Source organism: Pteropus vampyrus, unplaced genomic scaffold (genome assembly GCF_000151845.1).
Source record: "Pteropus vampyrus isolate Shadow unplaced genomic scaffold, Pvam_2.0 Scaffold23, whole genome shotgun sequence".
Classification (NCBI taxonomy): Eukaryota; Metazoa; Chordata; class Mammalia; order Chiroptera; family Pteropodidae; genus Pteropus; species Pteropus vampyrus.
Genome location: NW_011888804.1, coordinates 2,811,474 through 2,830,605, shown reverse-complemented (window position 1 = coordinate 2,830,605; position 19,132 = coordinate 2,811,474). Strand labels below are relative to the sequence as shown.

At 39.5% G+C, this 19,132-nt stretch overlaps 1 protein-coding gene across 3 annotated transcripts in view; it reads right to left on the bottom strand.

Annotated features, from left to right (window-relative positions):
• Positions 1-19,132, bottom strand: part of ACAD10 (acyl-CoA dehydrogenase family member 10) — a 37,716-nt gene that overhangs the window by 16,676 nt on the left and 1,908 nt on the right. For all 3 annotated transcript variants that reach the window (XR_002779306.1, XR_002779307.1, XM_023528225.1), the window contains exons 2-8: positions 17,063-17,262; positions 12,019-12,167; positions 10,387-10,581; positions 7,080-7,238; positions 6,223-6,382; positions 4,654-4,795; positions 1,149-1,217 (exon numbers count right to left, since the gene is read on the bottom strand). Coding sequence is in view for 1 of the 3 variants with exons in the window: in XM_023528225.1 (XP_023383993.1) it covers positions 1,149-1,217; positions 4,654-4,795; positions 6,223-6,382; positions 7,080-7,238; positions 10,387-10,581; positions 12,019-12,167; positions 17,063-17,262 (1,074 nt within the window). In the remaining 2 variants the exon portion in view is untranslated. The remainder of the gene's footprint in view (positions 1-1,148; positions 1,218-4,653; positions 4,796-6,222; positions 6,383-7,079; positions 7,239-10,386; positions 10,582-12,018; positions 12,168-17,062; positions 17,263-19,132) is intronic.

Genomic DNA, 19,132 nt, shown 5'->3' with positions numbered 1-19,132 from the left:
CTAGCAGTGTGATTGTGAGGCACTTGCTAAACCTCTCTGAGCTTTGTTTTCTTTTTAATCTGTAAAACTTCAAAGGGTAGTTGTAGGAATTGAGAGCGAATATATACGGAGTGCTTGTCAAATGTGTCTGGTTCCAACGAGGGTTCAATAAATATCCCTTATTATTAATGTTATTTTTATCATTATCCAGTGGCATGAATGAAACATATGCCACCCTATAGTATTAAGGTGACACACTAAAGTGTCATTAATCCATCTTTTAGTCATTATTAGAAATCAGTTTATTACTCTAAGAAGTTGTTTTGAAAATTCTACCATTATAACTTTATCCTGACTTGAACACAGTCTAGATATTAAGTTATATTATTAAATTATGGTTAATTATTTTAAGCGCAATAATGCTATGTTTATAAAAGAAAATATCTTTATTCTTAGGAAATGTATGCTGTCTGCAACTTATTTCAAAAAGTTCAACTAAAAATAATTTTTATATATAAAATATATTTATTTATTTCTAAAATAATTATGTATAAATTATTTTATTATATAATCATTACTATTTATATAAAATTATTTTATACATAAAATACACATACACATATACACATATACGCACACATATATAGAAAGGAAATGTGGCAAAATGTGAACAATATTTTAATGTAGATGAAGTGTAAATGGGTGCTCATTATACTACTTTTCTTCTCTCAACTTTTATGTTTCAAAATTTTCATAATTAAAAAGTTGGAGAAAAAGGAACAGACTCAAAAAGCATATTACAAAGCATTTTAAAAAGTTTTAAAAGACTACAATAAAATAATTAAACAAAAAACAACATAAAACTGGATGGTTACGTACTCTGAATGGTAAAAAAGATGTTTTTTACTGATTCTCACAAGAGCAGGCATTTCTTTGGAAGGCAGCTATGCTCCCCACTCCAACACCAATGAAAAAGGAGGAATTTCTTTATCATTCGAGATAACTTAAAGATCTGCGAACTTTTAGGGGAGATTGCTGTAATGTCTCTTTTCTCTCCCACCCAAATTTTATTTGTCTTTACTGTAACAAACTGGAATTTGAGTTAAGTATATTGGTTTTCCTCTTCTGCAGCTTGAATATACAATGGTAAAAATAAATCTGAATGTTACCTCGGATCTTCACAGAGGTCAAGAACCTTGAGGACAGGTACTCCAGCATTTGCAAGGGCTTTCATTATCCTGCCAGAACAACAAAAAAGTGAGCATCACTGCTGGCTGAACTGATGACACCTTCTTACAGTTATTGCTCTGATTTAAAAATTAGTACATGTGGAAATTAAAATGTAATTCTCAAAAGTATTCGACTGACCCAAAAGTAGGCAAGAAGAACAAAAAAACGGAACAAAGAAAAGAAATAGTGAAATTATAGACCTAAATCAAACCTATCAATAATTACATTAAACTTAATAGACTAAATGTTCCAGTTAAAAGATAGAAATTATCATATTGGGTAGAAAAGCAAGATCTAACTATGTACCGTCTACAAGAGACATACTTTAAACATAAAAATGTAGATGGAAAAAAATAAGTAGAAAAAAGTAAACAGATGGAAAGGTGAAGTACCATGCAATTGGTAAGCATAAGAAAGCTGGTGTAGCTACATTAATAATCAGGGGAAAAGCCCAAGTATTTGGAAATTAAATAACATGCTTCCATATAAGCCATGGATCAAAGAAGGAATCACAAGGGAAATTAGGAAATATTTCAAACACCAATAATAATAAAAATACAACATGTAAAAATTTGTGAGATGCAGATGTGTTTATAATTTCAAATACGCGTATTAGAAAAGAAGGAAGATTTTAAATCAGTGGCCTAAGGTTACACTTAAGAAGGTAAAAATAAACCTAGAGTAAGTAGATGGGAAGGAATAAAGATAAGAGCAAAAATAAATAAAATAGAAAACAACAGAAAAGTTCAGCAAACCGAATACTGGTTCTTTGAAAAGATCAAAGATCACAATTGATAAATCCCTAGCTAGAATGATGAGAGATAGAAATAGAGAAACAGATAGAGATAAAGAGATATAGAGATGAGATGAGAGAGAAAATATAAATTATCAATCAATACTAGGAATGATAAAGAGGGGAGGTCACTATAGATCCTACATACATTAAAAAGATAATAAGGAATATTATGAAAAATAAATTCGATAGCTGAGATGAAATGGACAAATTCCTTGGAAATTACAACTTACCAAAACTAAAACAAGATGAAATATCTGAATAACCTAATATTTATTGGATTGAATTCATAGTCAAAAAACCTTTTCCTAAAGAAAATACCAGGTCCCAATGGTTTTACTGGTAAATTTTCTGAAACGTGTAGCGAAGAAATTTTTTAAAATTTTAAACAAAATTAATTTCTCAGTCTTATCACCAATAATTGGCTCCCGCTTTTGCCTGCCTGGTTTCCCATTCCCCTTCATGTTCTGATAATACCACCTAGACTTTCCTTTGAGAAACAGTTCTCCTTCAGTGTAGGTCCACATGGTTCGAGTGGGACTGACCCAACCCCTGCTTCCAGGGATGGGCATAAAACCCAGATATGGCCAATCGGAACAATACATCCTCCTGACCACAGAGATTAGTTCGGGGACAAACCTGTGACCATATTGGGCCAATGAGTCAATCTCAGGAGGTATGCTGGAACGATCACTAGGGTTATCGAGGAAAGAAAGGTTGAGAGATGAAAAGAGAGAATGAATGGGTCCTGGTGACATTATCTGGGCACCTGAATCCAGCCATGCCTGCAAGATTTAAATTATGAAGCCAATAAAGTTTGTCACCTCTCCTCCTTTTTTATACTTAAGCCAGGCTGAGTGGGTTTCTGTCACTTGTAGCTGAAGACGAATACTAACATGCTGCCCAAATGTGACCATAGTAAACACTGTAGTTTGCTCCTTTTCGGCGTTTTTTTGTTTCAGTGCATAAGCCTTAAAAAAAAAAGTTAATATAATACAATAGTTTGTATCTGTTTTTTATTACATTACAATTTTATCATACACATTTTTATGTGATTATAGGTATACTTTCAATGGCTACGATAATAGCATGATCATTAAGACTGGGCTATGGAATGCCACTGCCCCTAGGTGTGAAGCCAGATTCCATCACTCAAATGCCTCTCTAAGCCTGACTTTCCTCATCTGTAAAATGGGGATCATAATAGTAACATATGGAGTTGTTGTGAGTTAACAATTCAAAGCATTTATTATAGTCCTGGAAGATACTAAACACTCAGTAAATGTTAGCTGTTATTATTATTGTTGTTATTTCAACAACTAGATATATCGAGGTTTACTTTTAATCATTTCCCAATTATTATAACTTTAGAGTGTTTCCAATTTTTCTTATAAACAACACGGTAGTGAGCATATCAATGCATATGGTTTTTTTCCTCTATTTAAGAGAGATCTCCGAATTGGAATTACAAAGTCTAAAAGTATGACTACTCTGAGGTTTTTAAGAAATTGTGTCATACTGTTTTCCAAAATAGTTGTTCAAATTTACATTTGGCATTTCATAAGCAGATACCATATTAGATTTCATTTTTGAATGCACATTCTATTCCTTTACTAAAATGGAAATTCTGTGCATTCCTGGATTGTTGGAATGTCATGCTAGCACTCCAAAATTCCTCAGTACCTCTGGGAATGGTCAGAGAGTTTGCAAGCAGGATGCATAAGACAGAGTGAGTGGTAGTTTTATATTTTAGGGTCTTTCTTTCATAAATACATACCTGCCATTACATGGGCATATATACAAATGTTCAGAAATAGCTATAGGTTTTCTCCTCTGATAAACCCCTAAGGCTTCATAACCATCAGTCACCAGTCCCTGCAACACTTGGAGAAGTCAAATTTCAGGAACCAAAAGTCCAGAGGAGACAGTAAAGAAAGAACAAGAAAGGGTCAGGAGCCAAAATCACATTGTCCTTACTACTCTCTGCAACTTTCCTTCTGCAGAGCATAATGGGCTGGAAGGAAGGAGGAAGCGGAAGTCTTCCAGAGAGGAAGTCCCGCCCCAGGGCCCATTCATCGCTTCAGTACTCACTTCTGAGACATTTGGAGCTCGTTTTTTTTTTTTTTTTTCCCCAACCAACCATGTTTAAATTTTCCTGTTCACATAGGAAGCTATTTTATTTGGAATGAACTGTAACACATTTATTCTTTTAAACATTTTACTATGGAAATTTTCAAACATATATATGTATATGTAGATAGATTCATATAAAAAACTCCCATGTACCCATCACCCAGTTTCCACAACCATCAACTCATGGCCGCGCTTCTTGGGTTACAGCCCCACTAATATATTGATGTTAAGACTAAAGGTCTTAGTCTCTAAGACTAAAGGGTGAGAATAAAGAATATCTCAATAACGCCTTTTTGCATCTAGAAGTTCTAAAAAATTCTCTTCTATAGATTTTGGTAAAGAAAACAAACTTATGAATAAAATTAGGTTACATGTTCTTATTTGAAACAATTTTAGAGAGTCACAGTTGTAGTTTTAAAGGTCTCAGGGCACTCGATGGAGTACTGACTTGTCTGCTCAGGGGCTACACTGCGAGGCAAGGCGGGGTGGCGAGGGTGCCCCGGGCCCTGAGAATTTACCTGAACTCTCTCTCTACTGTGCAAGCAGGTAGAAAGAGGGTCCCCGGGGGTTTCTTCCTCAGAAGTAGCTGATAGTCAGCCACCTTGATGTAGTAAGTTGGACTGGACAGCCTGTGATCAAACTGAAGTAGTTCCAATGGGCCTGCAAGTTTGGAAATAAAGAAAACTCAAACCAGCTCTGGAGGACAGACCTAAAAGACGTTCTCTCTTTCTAATGAGTTCGGCCTCTGGGATGCAGAACATCCTGATTTGGGATGCACTGTAAAACAAGCACCTCGTCCCTGGGTACCAAAAGTGGTTGAGACCTACTCGCTCAGGTCCAGAATCACATGCTGCTACAGTGTGGCAAAGGCCACTGGATTTAACCACAATAATATTCTCACTTTGCATAGGTGTCTAATTTTGTCCTTCTTGCCAACTCTTACTCGGAAGAAAAGCATTTTAGTTCTGTTTATCAACCACAAGCACAGTCATGGCAACCTATCTTGCTAAATGGAATGCTTTAAGCCTGAGGATGAAAAGTGCCCTTATGCATCTCTTAGCCTATACTCAGCCAAACCACGTCTGACACTGGCGTGACAGCTGAAAAGAGCTATGTAGAGGCCTACAGCTTGAGCCAAAGCTGCTTTCATGAGACGCGATTTCCCACCCCAGTAGGCTGAATTCCTTGGCTCCCTTGCAGAAACATCCTAATTAGCCCTCAGCTTCATAATAAGACTGAACTCTGGACACAGATTCATTTCACTTGTTCGGAAGAGCAGGAAATGGGAGTTTGCCTGAGTTATCTGGCTTGGTCAGCTAGGGCCACTCAGTCTACAGGTGTACCACCGTGAATGCACCTGAGCTCATTCTGATCTCAGAAGCTAAGCATGGTCAGGCCTGGTCAGTACTTGGATGGGAGGAAGGACCCCCTCAACTTCGTAGAGGCACTAAGAATACTCCAATCACTGGAAAACATCATAATGTGAAATTCCACACAAAAAGTCTTTTTCAAGGATCAAATAAATGGGTGAGACAAAACTCTATTACCAAGTAGAAATATCTTAAGAGCTCAAGAGGCACCTGATTTCTCAGGGTGGAATGTGAGAATAAGGGTGGGACCTTTAAAGAGATGGAGACAACTTGTCACATTTTATTTCTAGAAAAAAATCCTACTTACTTTTTTATTAAAAATTATTGGGGTGACATTGATTAATAAAATCAAACTAGTTTTATATTCATGCAACTTTTAAGTCAACTTTACAAACAGGCTGTCATTTCTAAAAAATGAGAAACACTCAAACACCCCTGGGCGCATACTGCAGCCTGCGGGTCCCTCTCCTGGACTGTGACAGTCCTTTGCAGTGACTGCTACCACGCCACACCCTCAGGTGGGGATCCAGAAACAAGGAAGTTAATGCTTTTCCCCAAGCAAAACTGAAAGCAGCACTCAAGTCCACTGGGCCCAGTGGCTGTTTTCCTCACCACATTGCCTCTTTGTCTCCAGCACATTCCGTTGCCTTTGCAAGTGAGAACCAGACTGAAAGCCTAGACTGGGAAAGAGTTAGCAAAATGCAAAAACTTAAATACCTGTAGTTTGGGTCCCCAGTAAGTCTTTGAGGTACTTCTCCAAGGAATCTTTTGGAATGTCCACTGTCTCGCTCACAGGGCGGGTGTTTGGCATAACCGTTCTCAATGTAAAACCCAGAAGAGCTTCTAATTCCTTTACTGCAGTCTCTGGATCATTCACCTGGTTTTAAAGAAAATACTGAACTTGCCACCAGTCGACCTCTCTCTGCTCTCTAAGAGGGTAGTTTTTAGAGGGAAATATCCAAGAAGTCAGTTTTCTTAGTAAAGACTTTGAAATCAAGGTATTCAGCTAACAAGGAAGATGCAGACCGCGCTTCCTCTTCTATTTAATTCTTAACCACATTACACTTTCTATCTGCTGGGAAGAGTCTATGATACTCTCTCATGCCAGGACGGGAGAATACTGGGCTGCAGCATCCACTCTGTCCCTGTGGGCCTGTCAGCTTCATGGTGAAAACTCAAACGTGGAAGCTGGACAGAGAACCCCTTCACGTGGCTTCTTGTGTTCACAGTTATGGCCTGGGGTGGTCTGTGTGGCTGGTGGCTGCTGGCCTCACACCCAGAAGAGCAACACCAGAGCAGCCTGACGGCGCTCCCAAAGGTCTAAAGCCTGCCAGCCATCTCCTTCTGTAATGCTTCTTGAGCTGCCTTCTTAGTACACGCCTGTCTTACTTCTTATTGAAAATACAAGCAGGTAGTCACTCATATATCATAATTAATAATAATAATAAAACACTATGACAATATGGGAGAAAACCACTAAAGGCAGCTACAACTATGCATGGAAGAGGACAGCACAGAAATGCTTACACTTAGGCCTGGCACACAGTAGGGGTTCAAAAAACAGTGGCCATTACCTTAATGGTGTGAAGACCAAGGCTGGCAGCTGCTTTGAGATTTTGTTCAAGATCGTCGAGAAAGATGGACTCAGAAGGCTGCAGGCTGAGACGCTCCAGGCACAGCTTGTAAATCCTGGGGTCTGGCTTACAGACACCTTCCTGGCAGGACTCCACGACCTGAGAAAGGGACAGGAATGAGAGAGAAATGTCTCTAAAAGTGGTGCTTCCACATGCACACTGGCATATTTTTTTTTAAAACAAGAACAGAGGAGGACAGTTGAAATTTGTAACAGGTAACTTAAAAGCATTATGATAGGAAATGGTGTTGCTTTTGTAATTTGAGTAATCTGGAAATAGTGGGTTACAACCTGGAGGCAAACTTAGAAAATCGAAGTTCGGGTTCAGATACAGTGACTTTCTGCGAACAGGTTTCATCATCAGTGAAATAGGAATACTAATAGCCATCTGACCTATCTTAATGGTTGAGGCAAAACTTGAATGAATTCCAAAATGACAAAGAATTTTGCTGATGTAAGATATTGTGGCTACACCGAGTAGAGGAAAAGCTGTACATTTCAGCTTTAGGGGAAGTATTTCACCTTTCCCCCCCAGAAATCAGGCACTGTTTACTGTTATAAATGAAATATCTATATTTCGGAAGTTAAAAAACAGCCATCCTCAATTTATATAGATAAACCGCATAGGAAGGGCTGACATCAAAGAGACTGTCAGTGGTAAAGAAACTTCCTTTCTTGCAAGAACCTCCTGTATCTTGATGGCCTTGCTTTAACTGTGTATCTGATCTGGAACCAGGGGAGCTGCTGAGTGTTCCAAGAGAACCCTGAAAAAGCCATCCTAGTGTTAGGCCATCTCTCATCCAGCAACTCCCTGGAAGTCTTCTTACAATGTCCCAGGGCTTAATCTCCTATAAAGTGCGCCTCACTGACCATAACAGCCTGTAGCCATAGCCTCAGGTCTGCCCTAAGAATAGAACTAAATCCCTGGCTCTCTCTGGGAATGACCCTCTCTCCAAGACCAAGGACAAACTCTAGTCCATGTTGGCGTTATTCAGAGTTGTGTGAGAACTGCACTTTCTGGTAAATCAATGTCCCGGACCTCTCTACCTACTCTTTCTGGTCTCCTGAGGACCTGCACGTGCTAAAAGAAGACAAAGAAGCTCCTACAGGAAATGTCAGTAGAGGTAGCAAGGAAGCTGGGTATTACAGACTGTGATCAATGTCCTGGGCTGCAGGGACGCTGCAAGGCGGTACCAGCTGGAACAAGATGAGAGAGGGCCGGGAGCCCAGGGGATGGGGCCAAGCACTGACAAACAGACATCTCTTCTCATAGGTGATTACATTTGGGGAAAGTTAAAAAAATTCTAAAAATTTAAGTTTGATAAAATCCCTGCCCTTCTCTTTCTGTTCTACCTGGTGAAAAAGTTCTAGAGATTGGTTTCACAACAATCTGAATGCACTTAATACTTAAAAATAGTTAAGATTGTAAATTTTATATAATGTGTTATTTTACAATAAAAAATCATGTAAAATTTTTTTAATTAAAAAAATTAGATGAAATGCTTTTTAGAAAGCCACATACACCTCAGCAGAGACAGATCCCTCTAACGTTGGTTGAAGCCTCCAGTGTTGACAGAGACCATAGCAGTGGTTACACTATCTTTACCCTTATCAAAAAAATTTTTTTTTCTTATAGCTTTAGAGAACATCGAAACCCTTGCTCTTTAGGAAATGGATTTTTAAAACTCCAGGTCTCCTGCAGACCTAGAATATGAAAACCCATTAGAAAAGCTGCTGGAAGGTACACGCCAGAGAGCCAGTCAAGTCGGAAAAAACAAGTCCATTGTTTTAAAGAAGGTCGCAGATCTTTTAAACCATAACTTCTAGTGGAAGGGCCCGGTGTGAGCTCGGCCAATTTAATTTGTCTAGATGAAACCGCACTTGATGGAAGGGGTCTCTAAAAATAATCACAGTGTATTGAATACTTAACTATTTGCCAGGCACTTTGCGGAGTGCTTTGCATGCATTATCTCCTGGGATCCACACAGCTAACTACAACAAAGAAATTGCTATTTCTGTACTACAGGTGAGAAGACTGAGGTTCAGGGAAGCAAGGCTACCAGTCATGGTCACCAAGCTCACAAGCTGCGGAGACAGGATTGGAATCTGGCCAAGGTCCCTGAGCACTTGGAAGAGAGGGGATGGAGCTTGGAGGGCCACATCGTGGAATAGTGGAGAAAACAGCAATCCAAGCAGGTCAGGAGCCAGGCAAAGTGTCCAGAGGGGAGAGAACTCTGTCTTTGCTAGGCTTCCTTTAAGAAGCAGAGAAAAAGTAGACGGTGGAAACAGAATTAAGTTGAGAGGTTAACTTCCAACACTTGTGCTCTGAACTTCTGCCTGTCAATTCTATTGGATTTTATGTTCTAAGACAGCACTATCCAAAAGAACTTTCTACAATGATGGAAATGCTATATCTCCAATATAGTAGCCATTAGCCACATGTGGTGACTAGGCACAGTCAACATGTTCAGTATCCCTTCACACCTAGCCAGTACCTGGCACATAGTAACTGCTCAACTGAATCTGTTTTCTGCCCGAATGAAGTTTAAGCAAGTCATCTATCAATAATTCATATTTATCCCAGGATAATGATCTATCTTCTCTTAGGGAAATGGGAATCCTTCATAGAGGACCATTATCTCAACTCAGTATATTCTTAGGGTACTTTGACAGTCTAACACTGCATGCGTTGTTTAATACAATAGCCATTAGACATAATGTGATTATTTACATTTAAATTAATGAAAAGGAAATAAAATTCAGTTCCTCGGTGGCACTAGCCACATTTTAAGTGCTTAATAGCCATATGTTACTAGTCACAATCATATTGTACATTTCCATTATTGCAATAAGCTTTATTGAACAGTGCTGGTCTAAGGATTAATGCCATAGAAATAGAAGGCAACGTGGTTGGTCTTTGAAGAAAAAGGTCAAAGGGCCCATTAAGATGTGAGGGCTGATGGAAGCAAATGTGTTATATGATGACTATGGTTCAAATTTAGAATATAAGGGAGTCTATAAGCTGAGGTTTCAACCAGTTAACAAATTTCATAAATGTCTGGCCTTGCTAAGAGCTCAGTGATATTTTAAAAGTCCTCTTTTCAACCTGTTATTTCTAAACCTAACATAGTTACATGACTGAATAAAAAACCTGTTCACTCGGACCTGCTAAAAGGCAGCTAAATGTTGCACCCCGCAGTAAAGACAGACTCTGTTTTGACCATTGTTCTGGATCACTTCAAGCTTACCACATCAAACTGTTTCCGGTCCAGGGGCAAAAAGCTTTTCCCATTGGATAGATAAAAATTATTGCTCAAGATTGCAGTCTTTAGGCCTTTTGCCCGAATGCGAGTTATGGCCTCAGTCATCACTGGGAACTGCTTCGCCACTTCCTTGCTGGTCAGCACAGAGAAAAAGGAGTCCACAGGCACAGACATCTTTGACTAAGAATGGGGGAGGAGACCGAAGAACCAGCAATCATTAAGAGTAAAAACAGCTTATTAAGAGTAAAAACAGAGGACAATACATATTCCCAGCTTCCAACTGCCACCTGGCTATAAAAGCCCTGCCTGGCCTTTGGCTTGGTGCCTAAAGGAATCCTCTCCCCTGGCCATTGTGCAGAACCTTACATATAAGGTTATAAAAAGTATCTAAGTCTTAGGGTTACAATGGTTAGGGAATGGAGCTATTTCTATCAATATTCCACTTAAATGAGTTCTTTATTACACTCGTAGTTTATCAATTTCAAAAAGTAGCAGGATACCAAAAGAGGCTCATTAAACTCTAAAAGTATGTTAAGCAGATGTCATTTAATTTTTAATCATCCAGAAGACATTTAATGATTTTGTATTGCCTCAGCATCACCATGATGAACTTTAGTTTCTGATCAATTATTTGCTTTTAAATTCAATCTGTGTGGGTTTTGAAAACTCTATGTTTCAAATCTGCAAAAGCAAGTCTGCTACTTTATACACACATATATACATGCATGCATTTTATAACAGCTTTGTTAAAGTATAATTCACGCACCATACAATTCACGCACTTACACTGTACAATTCAATAGTTTTTATTATATTCATGAAGTTGTGCAACCATCACCACAATCAATTTTAGAACAGTTTTATCACCCTGAAAAGACACCCAATACCCATCAGCAGTCACTCTCCACCACCCCCACGATACTCCCAAATAGTGATACTAGAAAATCACTAATCTACTTTGTTTCTTACAGATTGACCTATTCTGGACATTTCATGTAAATGGAATCATACAATGTGGCAATACGTGGTCTTTTTTGACTGGCATTTTCTTTCACTTAGCATATTGTTTTTAAGATTTTATGTGTGTGTGTGTGTGTATACACACATACATATAATTGTGGTAAAATATACATAACATAAAATGTACTATTTTAACAACTTCAAGAGTACAGTTGAGTGTCATTAAATGCATTCCTTGTTGTACAGCCATCACCACCATCCATCCATAGAAGTCTATTTACTATAGTTTAAATTTTATTTTAGCAGGGTTACTGTAAAGGCTATACGAGTTAACATAAAGAACTTAGAAAAATGCATAGTACAGTGAAAAGGCTCAATATTATTGCCTTAAATAAGCTTTCTGCTCAAGGCCATTAATCAGACAGCTCCCATTTCAGATGAAGGATAGTTGACAGAGAAACTTAGTAAAGAACAATTTTACTTATTCATGTATGCAGTTAAAGTTGAGTACCTGGGGATAGAAGAAATAGCTTAAAAACTTACAATGGATTAGTAGACCTTCACTCCTTTATTTGTGGTTTAATAAATATGAATGAGTGTTACATCTACTACTCCAGGCAAAAAGAATATGGAAATTCAAATAGGTTTATCACTCACAATTTCAGAGCAGAGTCTCCCCAATTCTTGTAAGAAATCCTCTTTTGTTGTCTCTCCTCTCATAAATTTCATCCAGAGCCCATTTTCACCACCTGAGATGAAGGCCTTCAATATAGTTCCAGAAGGGATGTGATTTTGTACCTCCCACTCTATAGGAAGTAAAATATGCAATAAGTGAAATACATCAGCAAATGGCTGGGGTTCAGGTAGCTCAGGGGAATTACCATACCAGTTCCTGTGGCATCTTGGTGGTGTCAAGTGCGTTCTATTGGGAATTCGCAGAAATTCAGGAAATGCGAAATCTCAGCCTTAGATCTCCAAGGGAATAGCGATGCTAATTTGTGCGACGGAGGGGACACTGCTGCTAAGCCTCGCATCCTTATCACCTGCTTGAGATGACTGGACATCGCATTATAAATTTTATTCCCTGGCCTCTCATTAGCTAGCTCATTTACATTAGGTCACTCACGCAGTCCTGTCCACATAGGAAGGAAGTACATGAGGTAATAAGCCAGAGTCTGACAGCACTCTAAAACAAGCCCTCTGTTTTGTAAACTCTAGTCATCTTTTATGGCACTGTAACTGATACACTGAAACATTCAGTTGGGGGATGCTGCCTTTACAGAATAAAGAAGAAAATTTCTATCCACGAAGAGCTAAGAATGGATGGATCAGCATTTGTGTATACTAGAAACATTTGGACAGAGCTGCTTGTTCTTGTACAAGGTTGTTTTTTCTTTCTATAATATCGCTGCTATGGCATTCATAATTATATCTAAGACACAATATGCTTTACAAATATACATAGCATTCATAATTATATCTAAGACACAATATACTTTACAAATATCTTTTGTTTTGATAAAGTAGTGACTATGCTTTGAAAATATTTCAGACAATGTAGGAAGGTATAAAAAGGAAAATAAAATGACAAGCAATCCCATTCTTCAGAAATAAACAATATTACCAATTTGCTGTATGTCTTTTGAGAACAGCAAAGTTTTTATAACTCAATCCAAATAGTAATACTTCTTTAATTTTAGAACTAAAGCATATAGCATTTTTTATGGCCTCAGAGTTGGCAAGCATGTAAGGAAACTGGCACTCTCATGCACTGTTGATGGGAATGTAAACAAGTACAACCTCCACGGAGAGCAAAATTTTAAATGCACATATATTTGATATAGTAATTCCACTTCTAGGAATTTCTCCCAGATATATTTATAAAAGTAAGCAAAGATTACACACAAAGCTGTTTGTACAGAGTTGCTTTTTTGAAAAAAGAACTAAAAACTTAAATGTATGTTAATAAAGGGCCTGTAAAGTCAACTATGGTAGCTCAATATAAAGGAATATCGCACAGATGTTAAAATGTATAAACTAGACCAAAAGTCTGCAAAATATGGCCTAGGGGTGAAATCTGTCTCCATCTGATTTTGTAAATAAAGTTTTATTGGAACACAACCACAACTATTCCTTTACTATTGTCTATTGCTGCTTTCTCCTTACAACAGTGGAGCTGAAGAGTTGTGACAGAGACATATTGCTTGCAAAGCCTATCTAGCCCTTGATAAAAAATATTTGCTAACCCCTGAACCAGACCTATGCTAACTGATGTGAAAAGTTGTCAAGACAGTCTATTGAGTCAAAAAAAAAAAAGCTGTGGAACAGCTTGGAGAATATGATCCAATTTGTGTATAGACATTTTACACACACATCATACACTTACTCTCATATATGTATTTAGGCATTTTTTTAAAGGACAAATACAAAACTTTTCACAATAACCAATGAAGGCTGGAGCCGACCAGGGAGGGGTGGAGATGGCAGCTGGAAATTTACCTTTGTGTTTTATGCACCTTTAGCACAGACTATTCAATAACTAAGGCAGGCATAACTGAGTTTCAATATGGAAAAAAATTAAATCCCTATTTCACACCATCAAGAAATAAATTCCCAACGGATTAAATACCCAAATCAGAAAAATGAAACTCTAAAACTTAAAAAACAATACAGAACATCTTTATGAACTTAAAGAAGAAAAGACTTTCATCAAGCTCAAGCCATAAAGAAAAACAGATGATTTTGATGACATCGAAAATGATAAGTTTGGCTCTTTCCATCTTCAGCTTCCACACTGAGAGGGGCTGAAACCAGGTCCACGCACCTGCAAGAGGTGGTGTGCGGAACTGCTCCAGCTTCCTGATTAAGAGGGACAAACAGACGTATAGCACCTGACCCAATAGTGGGCTGATTCACCGCAAGACTGCGGGCATGGAGCCAGCGGCTGACAGCAAAGGTGTGGTGAGTGTCAAGAAGCAAAAAGCTGGCCAGGGAAAGCCAGCCACCTCGTACGCGTGGCCCGCCGTCAACAAAAATGCTCAAGCGTCCCTCAGAGGCATCTGGCTCAGGATCCACAAGAATGAGTACCAACTGGATCCACCAGTGGCCGCTACCCACAGAGCCAGCACTAACCCGTGCAACCATAAGCCTGTGATAGTGAAGAGAAAGCAGACCCGCCCCATTTAGAGCTCCTGACTACCCTCACTCCCAAAGCAATAAAGGTGCCAACTTTTCTAAAATGAAAAAATAAAAAAATTTGGTACAGTAAAAGCATTATGAATAAAAGACAAAACACAGAAGAAAGAAAATATTTGCAAGTGATATAGTAGACAAAAAATTTATTTCAAGTCAACAAAAATGAATAATCCACAGAAAGGGAAAACCGAATGACCAAAAAATATACCAAAAAGAAAAAAAAAAAGCTCAACCTGAATATTAAATAACATAGAAGGGAAAAAAAACCCCCTCAGAGATAGCATTTACATCCATCACACTGACAAACGTGATCACATTATACTACCTGTATAGAATGCTAAGGTGTTTGGGCTCTACTCTGAGTTTTTTGTCATGTGTATGCCGATTTAATAATAAACTAGTAGCTTACATCAGGAGTTGGCAAACTTGCTGAAAAGGGCCAGACATGGACAGAATGTAAACGAATGGGCATGGTTGTGTTCCAAAAAAAAACTTCATTTTCACGGACACAAATTTAAATTTTGTATAGCTTTCACATGTCACAAAATATTCTTGTTTTGACATTTTTCTACTATTCAAACCATAAAAACCATCCTTGGCTAACAAGCCACACAAAGGCATATACCAGCAACCCAGATTTGGCCTACAGGCTGTAACTGACTGACCTCTGGCATAAATGTACAAAAAATATTAAGAGTATGGTATTTGAGATGATCTTAATTCTAGTATTTGCTTATGAGAGCCACAAGATTTATTGAGTGCTCAAAAGAGTGCCTTGAGCTGAATAATATACCATTTAGCTTGTCATTAAAAATATGAGTAGGATCTGAGTAGGTAGAGGTGGCTGGGAAGGGTATCCGCCAGCAGAAGGAACAGAATTTGCAAAGGCACAGGACTATAAATGTGTTTGGCAAGTTTTGAGAACAAGTAGTCTATGGCAGCTGAAATGTGGACACACGGTGGAAAACAGTTTACAGAAGGACACGAGGACTGACTGTGAGAGGCCTTGAATACCAGGCAAAAGCTTCCGGATTTAACCTAAGAGACAAAATGCAGGCACTCAAGGACTGGATGCAGGGGACAGAAGTGAATAGGTTCTCAAGATAGTCTGAAGAAAGTCAAGAAAATTCCTCCTCAGTAATCTTTATGTTCTCCGTAAAAGAGGAGATTTGACTGTCTGCCACGTCTGAAGGTTTGGGGTTGGGGCTATGAAGACTCGCAGGGCAGTTTGGAACGGCCCTGTGGTAAAAGCAGAGGAATGTGAGTGGAAGAATAGAGAGGCTGAGGGCCCAGCTACCTCTGCAGCTAAAAAAAAAATAGCTCACTTAGCCATTTTGCATAGCTGGGTAATTTTTTACCCAGGAGTATAGAAAACCTGTACTTGAGTTGATCTGCCATGGAGAATTGCTCAACCAGCCACCACAGTAAGTCAAAAGGATGGGAACAGCTGTTTGGCCCTTTTTCCTTCCTGCTGACTGGAATGAGAATGTAATTGCTGGAGGTGAAGCAGCCAAGACAGACAATGAGGTGAAACTGGAAATGAAGAGTACTCACAGCAGAGCAATACGACAGAAAGAACCTGAGTTCTTGATGTCATAGAAAACACACTGGCCCCAGACCACATGCCAGGCCTTTCATGTGCAAAAGAAATAAACTTATATCTTGTTTCAGTCACTGTTTTGTTTGACTTTCCAACACCTGTAGCCAAAACTAACCAAGCTTAAGTCAGTTGAGTAGGAAATGTAAAACTGGCAGGAGCTGATAAAGGATTAGAGACTAGAGGTTTTATCATGTAGGTTTACAGCAGCAGTCTCCAGCCTTTGTGGCACCAGGGACTGGTGCTCCTATGAGAATCTAATGCCTGATGATCTGAGGTGGAGCTGAGGCAGGGATGCTAGTGCTGGGGAGCGGCTGCAAATACAGATGAGGCTGCAAATACAGATGAAGCTTCACTGGCTCATTGCTGCTCACCTCCTGCTGTGCAGCCCAGTTTTTAACAGGCTGTGGACCGGTGGGTTGGGGACCCCTGGTTTAGAGGGAGGTTGGTAGAAGAGGGCAGACTGTGATCAAAGGTGGGGGAATTTCAGCATTCAAGATTTCGAAAGTAGCAGTTCTCAGGGAAAGGTAGAACAATTGTTATTGTTCTACCAGTAACAATAACAATGATAGTTTTATCACTCATTGAGAATTTAAGATGAGCACTCCCTGTGCTAAGCAAGCGCTTTCCATAGATTCTCATTTCACTCTCCTCAAACCCAAAAGTGGTAGGGACTGTTATTAGCCCTAATTTAATGATGAGGAAACTAAGACTCGGAGAAGTTGAATAATTTGCCCAAGATACTCAGCCACTAAGTGGTGCTTGGAATTTGATTCAAGAGCCAGAATATTACTTGCTGGTACACACTGCTGCCCAAATGTTCCTGTCTGTCTCCCCCCTACCACTCTCCGTTCCCCCACTCCCACCCCCACCCTGGTCTCCAAAAATGAAATAAAATGAAGAACTCACCTGCGGCCACTCTTCCTAGAGAAGGAATGAGAACTCCGCTCATGTCAAAAATCACGGCTCTGTAGGGGCCGCCTCCAGAATGTGTCCATCGCAGGGCTCCCTGGTGCCTGCACTGGTTGTGTTTCAGGAAGGCTGCCCTCCATGCCCTCTGGAGATGGGAGGACTGGAAAAGCCGCCCTATGCACATGTCGAGGCCAAGGCTGCGTGAGAAGGCACAGGGCACAGTTTGCCTTCGCTGCCTCCAATCCAGACCTCCATCCTGGAGCTCAGGGTGCCAACTGGACAGCCCCACTGATCTCCAACAAATGCTTCAAACCACAACCAGAACTAAATTTAGTATCTCCGCCCTCCCTGACTACTCCTTTTGCTGAGTGCCTTAGCTCAGTAAAGGGCTCCAGCATTCACCTAGTTGACCAGGCGAGGAAACCGGGATTCATCTCACTTCCCTCAGTCCTCCACCCAGCCTCCTCAACTCCAGTTGCTCTGTGCTGTCAGTTATTCCTCCTGAAAATCTCCACTAACTCTCGCCACTCTCACTGCCATTATCTCGCCCACAGATTATTGCAGTAGCCTCCTAAATGGCCCTCTTGCCTCTTCTTGAACCTCCTTCTCCTTCTTTCTTCGCTCTTCAACCACAGTATTTCAAAAATTGCATTTCAAAAATGCAAATTTGATCACATCCTAACCCCATTTAAAACCTTCCATGGCTCCCCATTGCCCTCAAGATAAACTTCCTTAACCTGACTGAAAAGGACCTTTAAGATCTGCCTCCCCTGCTTTTCACACTTCTAACCTGGATGATCTAAACACACAAATCTACATGTAACTTCCTTAAACAGTGAGGTTCTCTTTCTGTTACCAGGCCTTTCGTATGCTATTTTCTTGGCTTGGGACGCTCCCTTCCACCTGTTACCTGGCTAATTCCAAACTGCCCTTTAGGTGGTAGTTTACCTGTCACTTCCTTCCTGAAACCTCTTTTGGCTCCTGTATATTCCCAAAATGCCCTCTACTCACCTTCTCCCAGCACTTATGACGCCACCATCACACATCATCCCTCCAGATTACTGCGATGGCCTCCTAACTGCACTCCATTGCCACTTTTTAAAACTTACTTTCAAAGGTTCAGGAAACAAACAAACATACACGCAAAATGCACATACATATATATATATCTATACCTATAGACACATGGAGAGAGACAACCAAATATGGCAAATGTTAATTAGGCAATCTAAGTGAAAGGTACATGATGAAGGGGAAATGAGAGATCATTACCTACTCTTTCAACTTTTTTTTAGGTTTGAAATAAAAAGCAAATTCTATTTGCAGTCAGTTCCTCATGAAAATCCTTAAGCTTTTCATGTGATTTCTTTAGTTAAAAAAGCTTACCAAAAAATCAGGTTAGAGCAAAACAGGTTGGTAAGACAACCTACGAGTTCATGGGAGTCAATGCAGTGCCACCGTAAGGATTCAATAAACTAAGAATCTAAAGAAAGGACACTTAAGCAGTTAAACTTCAGGATGATACATGTTTCTTGCGTAATCAGAATTTTGCTGAATTGGGGAGTTAAATTTAAAATGAAAACTTTAGAGGTTGATTTGCATTTTCAGTTTTAGGTTCCTATGCCAAGGCCAAAGTTTATGATGGAAGGAGAAATTTATTTATAGGCTCCTAAAAGCATCAACACGTTGTGTGTGAGGGCTTAACAGAGATGAAAAGTGTCTCTGGGGTCTGAAGGGCTGACTTTCTTCCTCATTGAGGACACTGTCCTCCACAAACTCCCGCTAATGGATGAATGGGCAATGCTTCTAAGACTAGCCTGCTCCTTCTTTCCATCTGCAGATGATGGTTCTGTTCTAGCCACTTCCCAGTGCTTTCTTCAGAGCAGGAAAATGCTGTGATTTTTCCTATCTCCAGGCGATGGTACCCGCCATGTGCACTGACTAGATCGCCTTTCCTGCTTTATGGGCCTGCTGAACTTCCATTTACTTTACCCCATAGCCTCAGCTTTACTCTCTGGAAAGGCTTTTCTTTCTTTTTCCAGGCAGATTGTTACTTTTTTTTTTTTT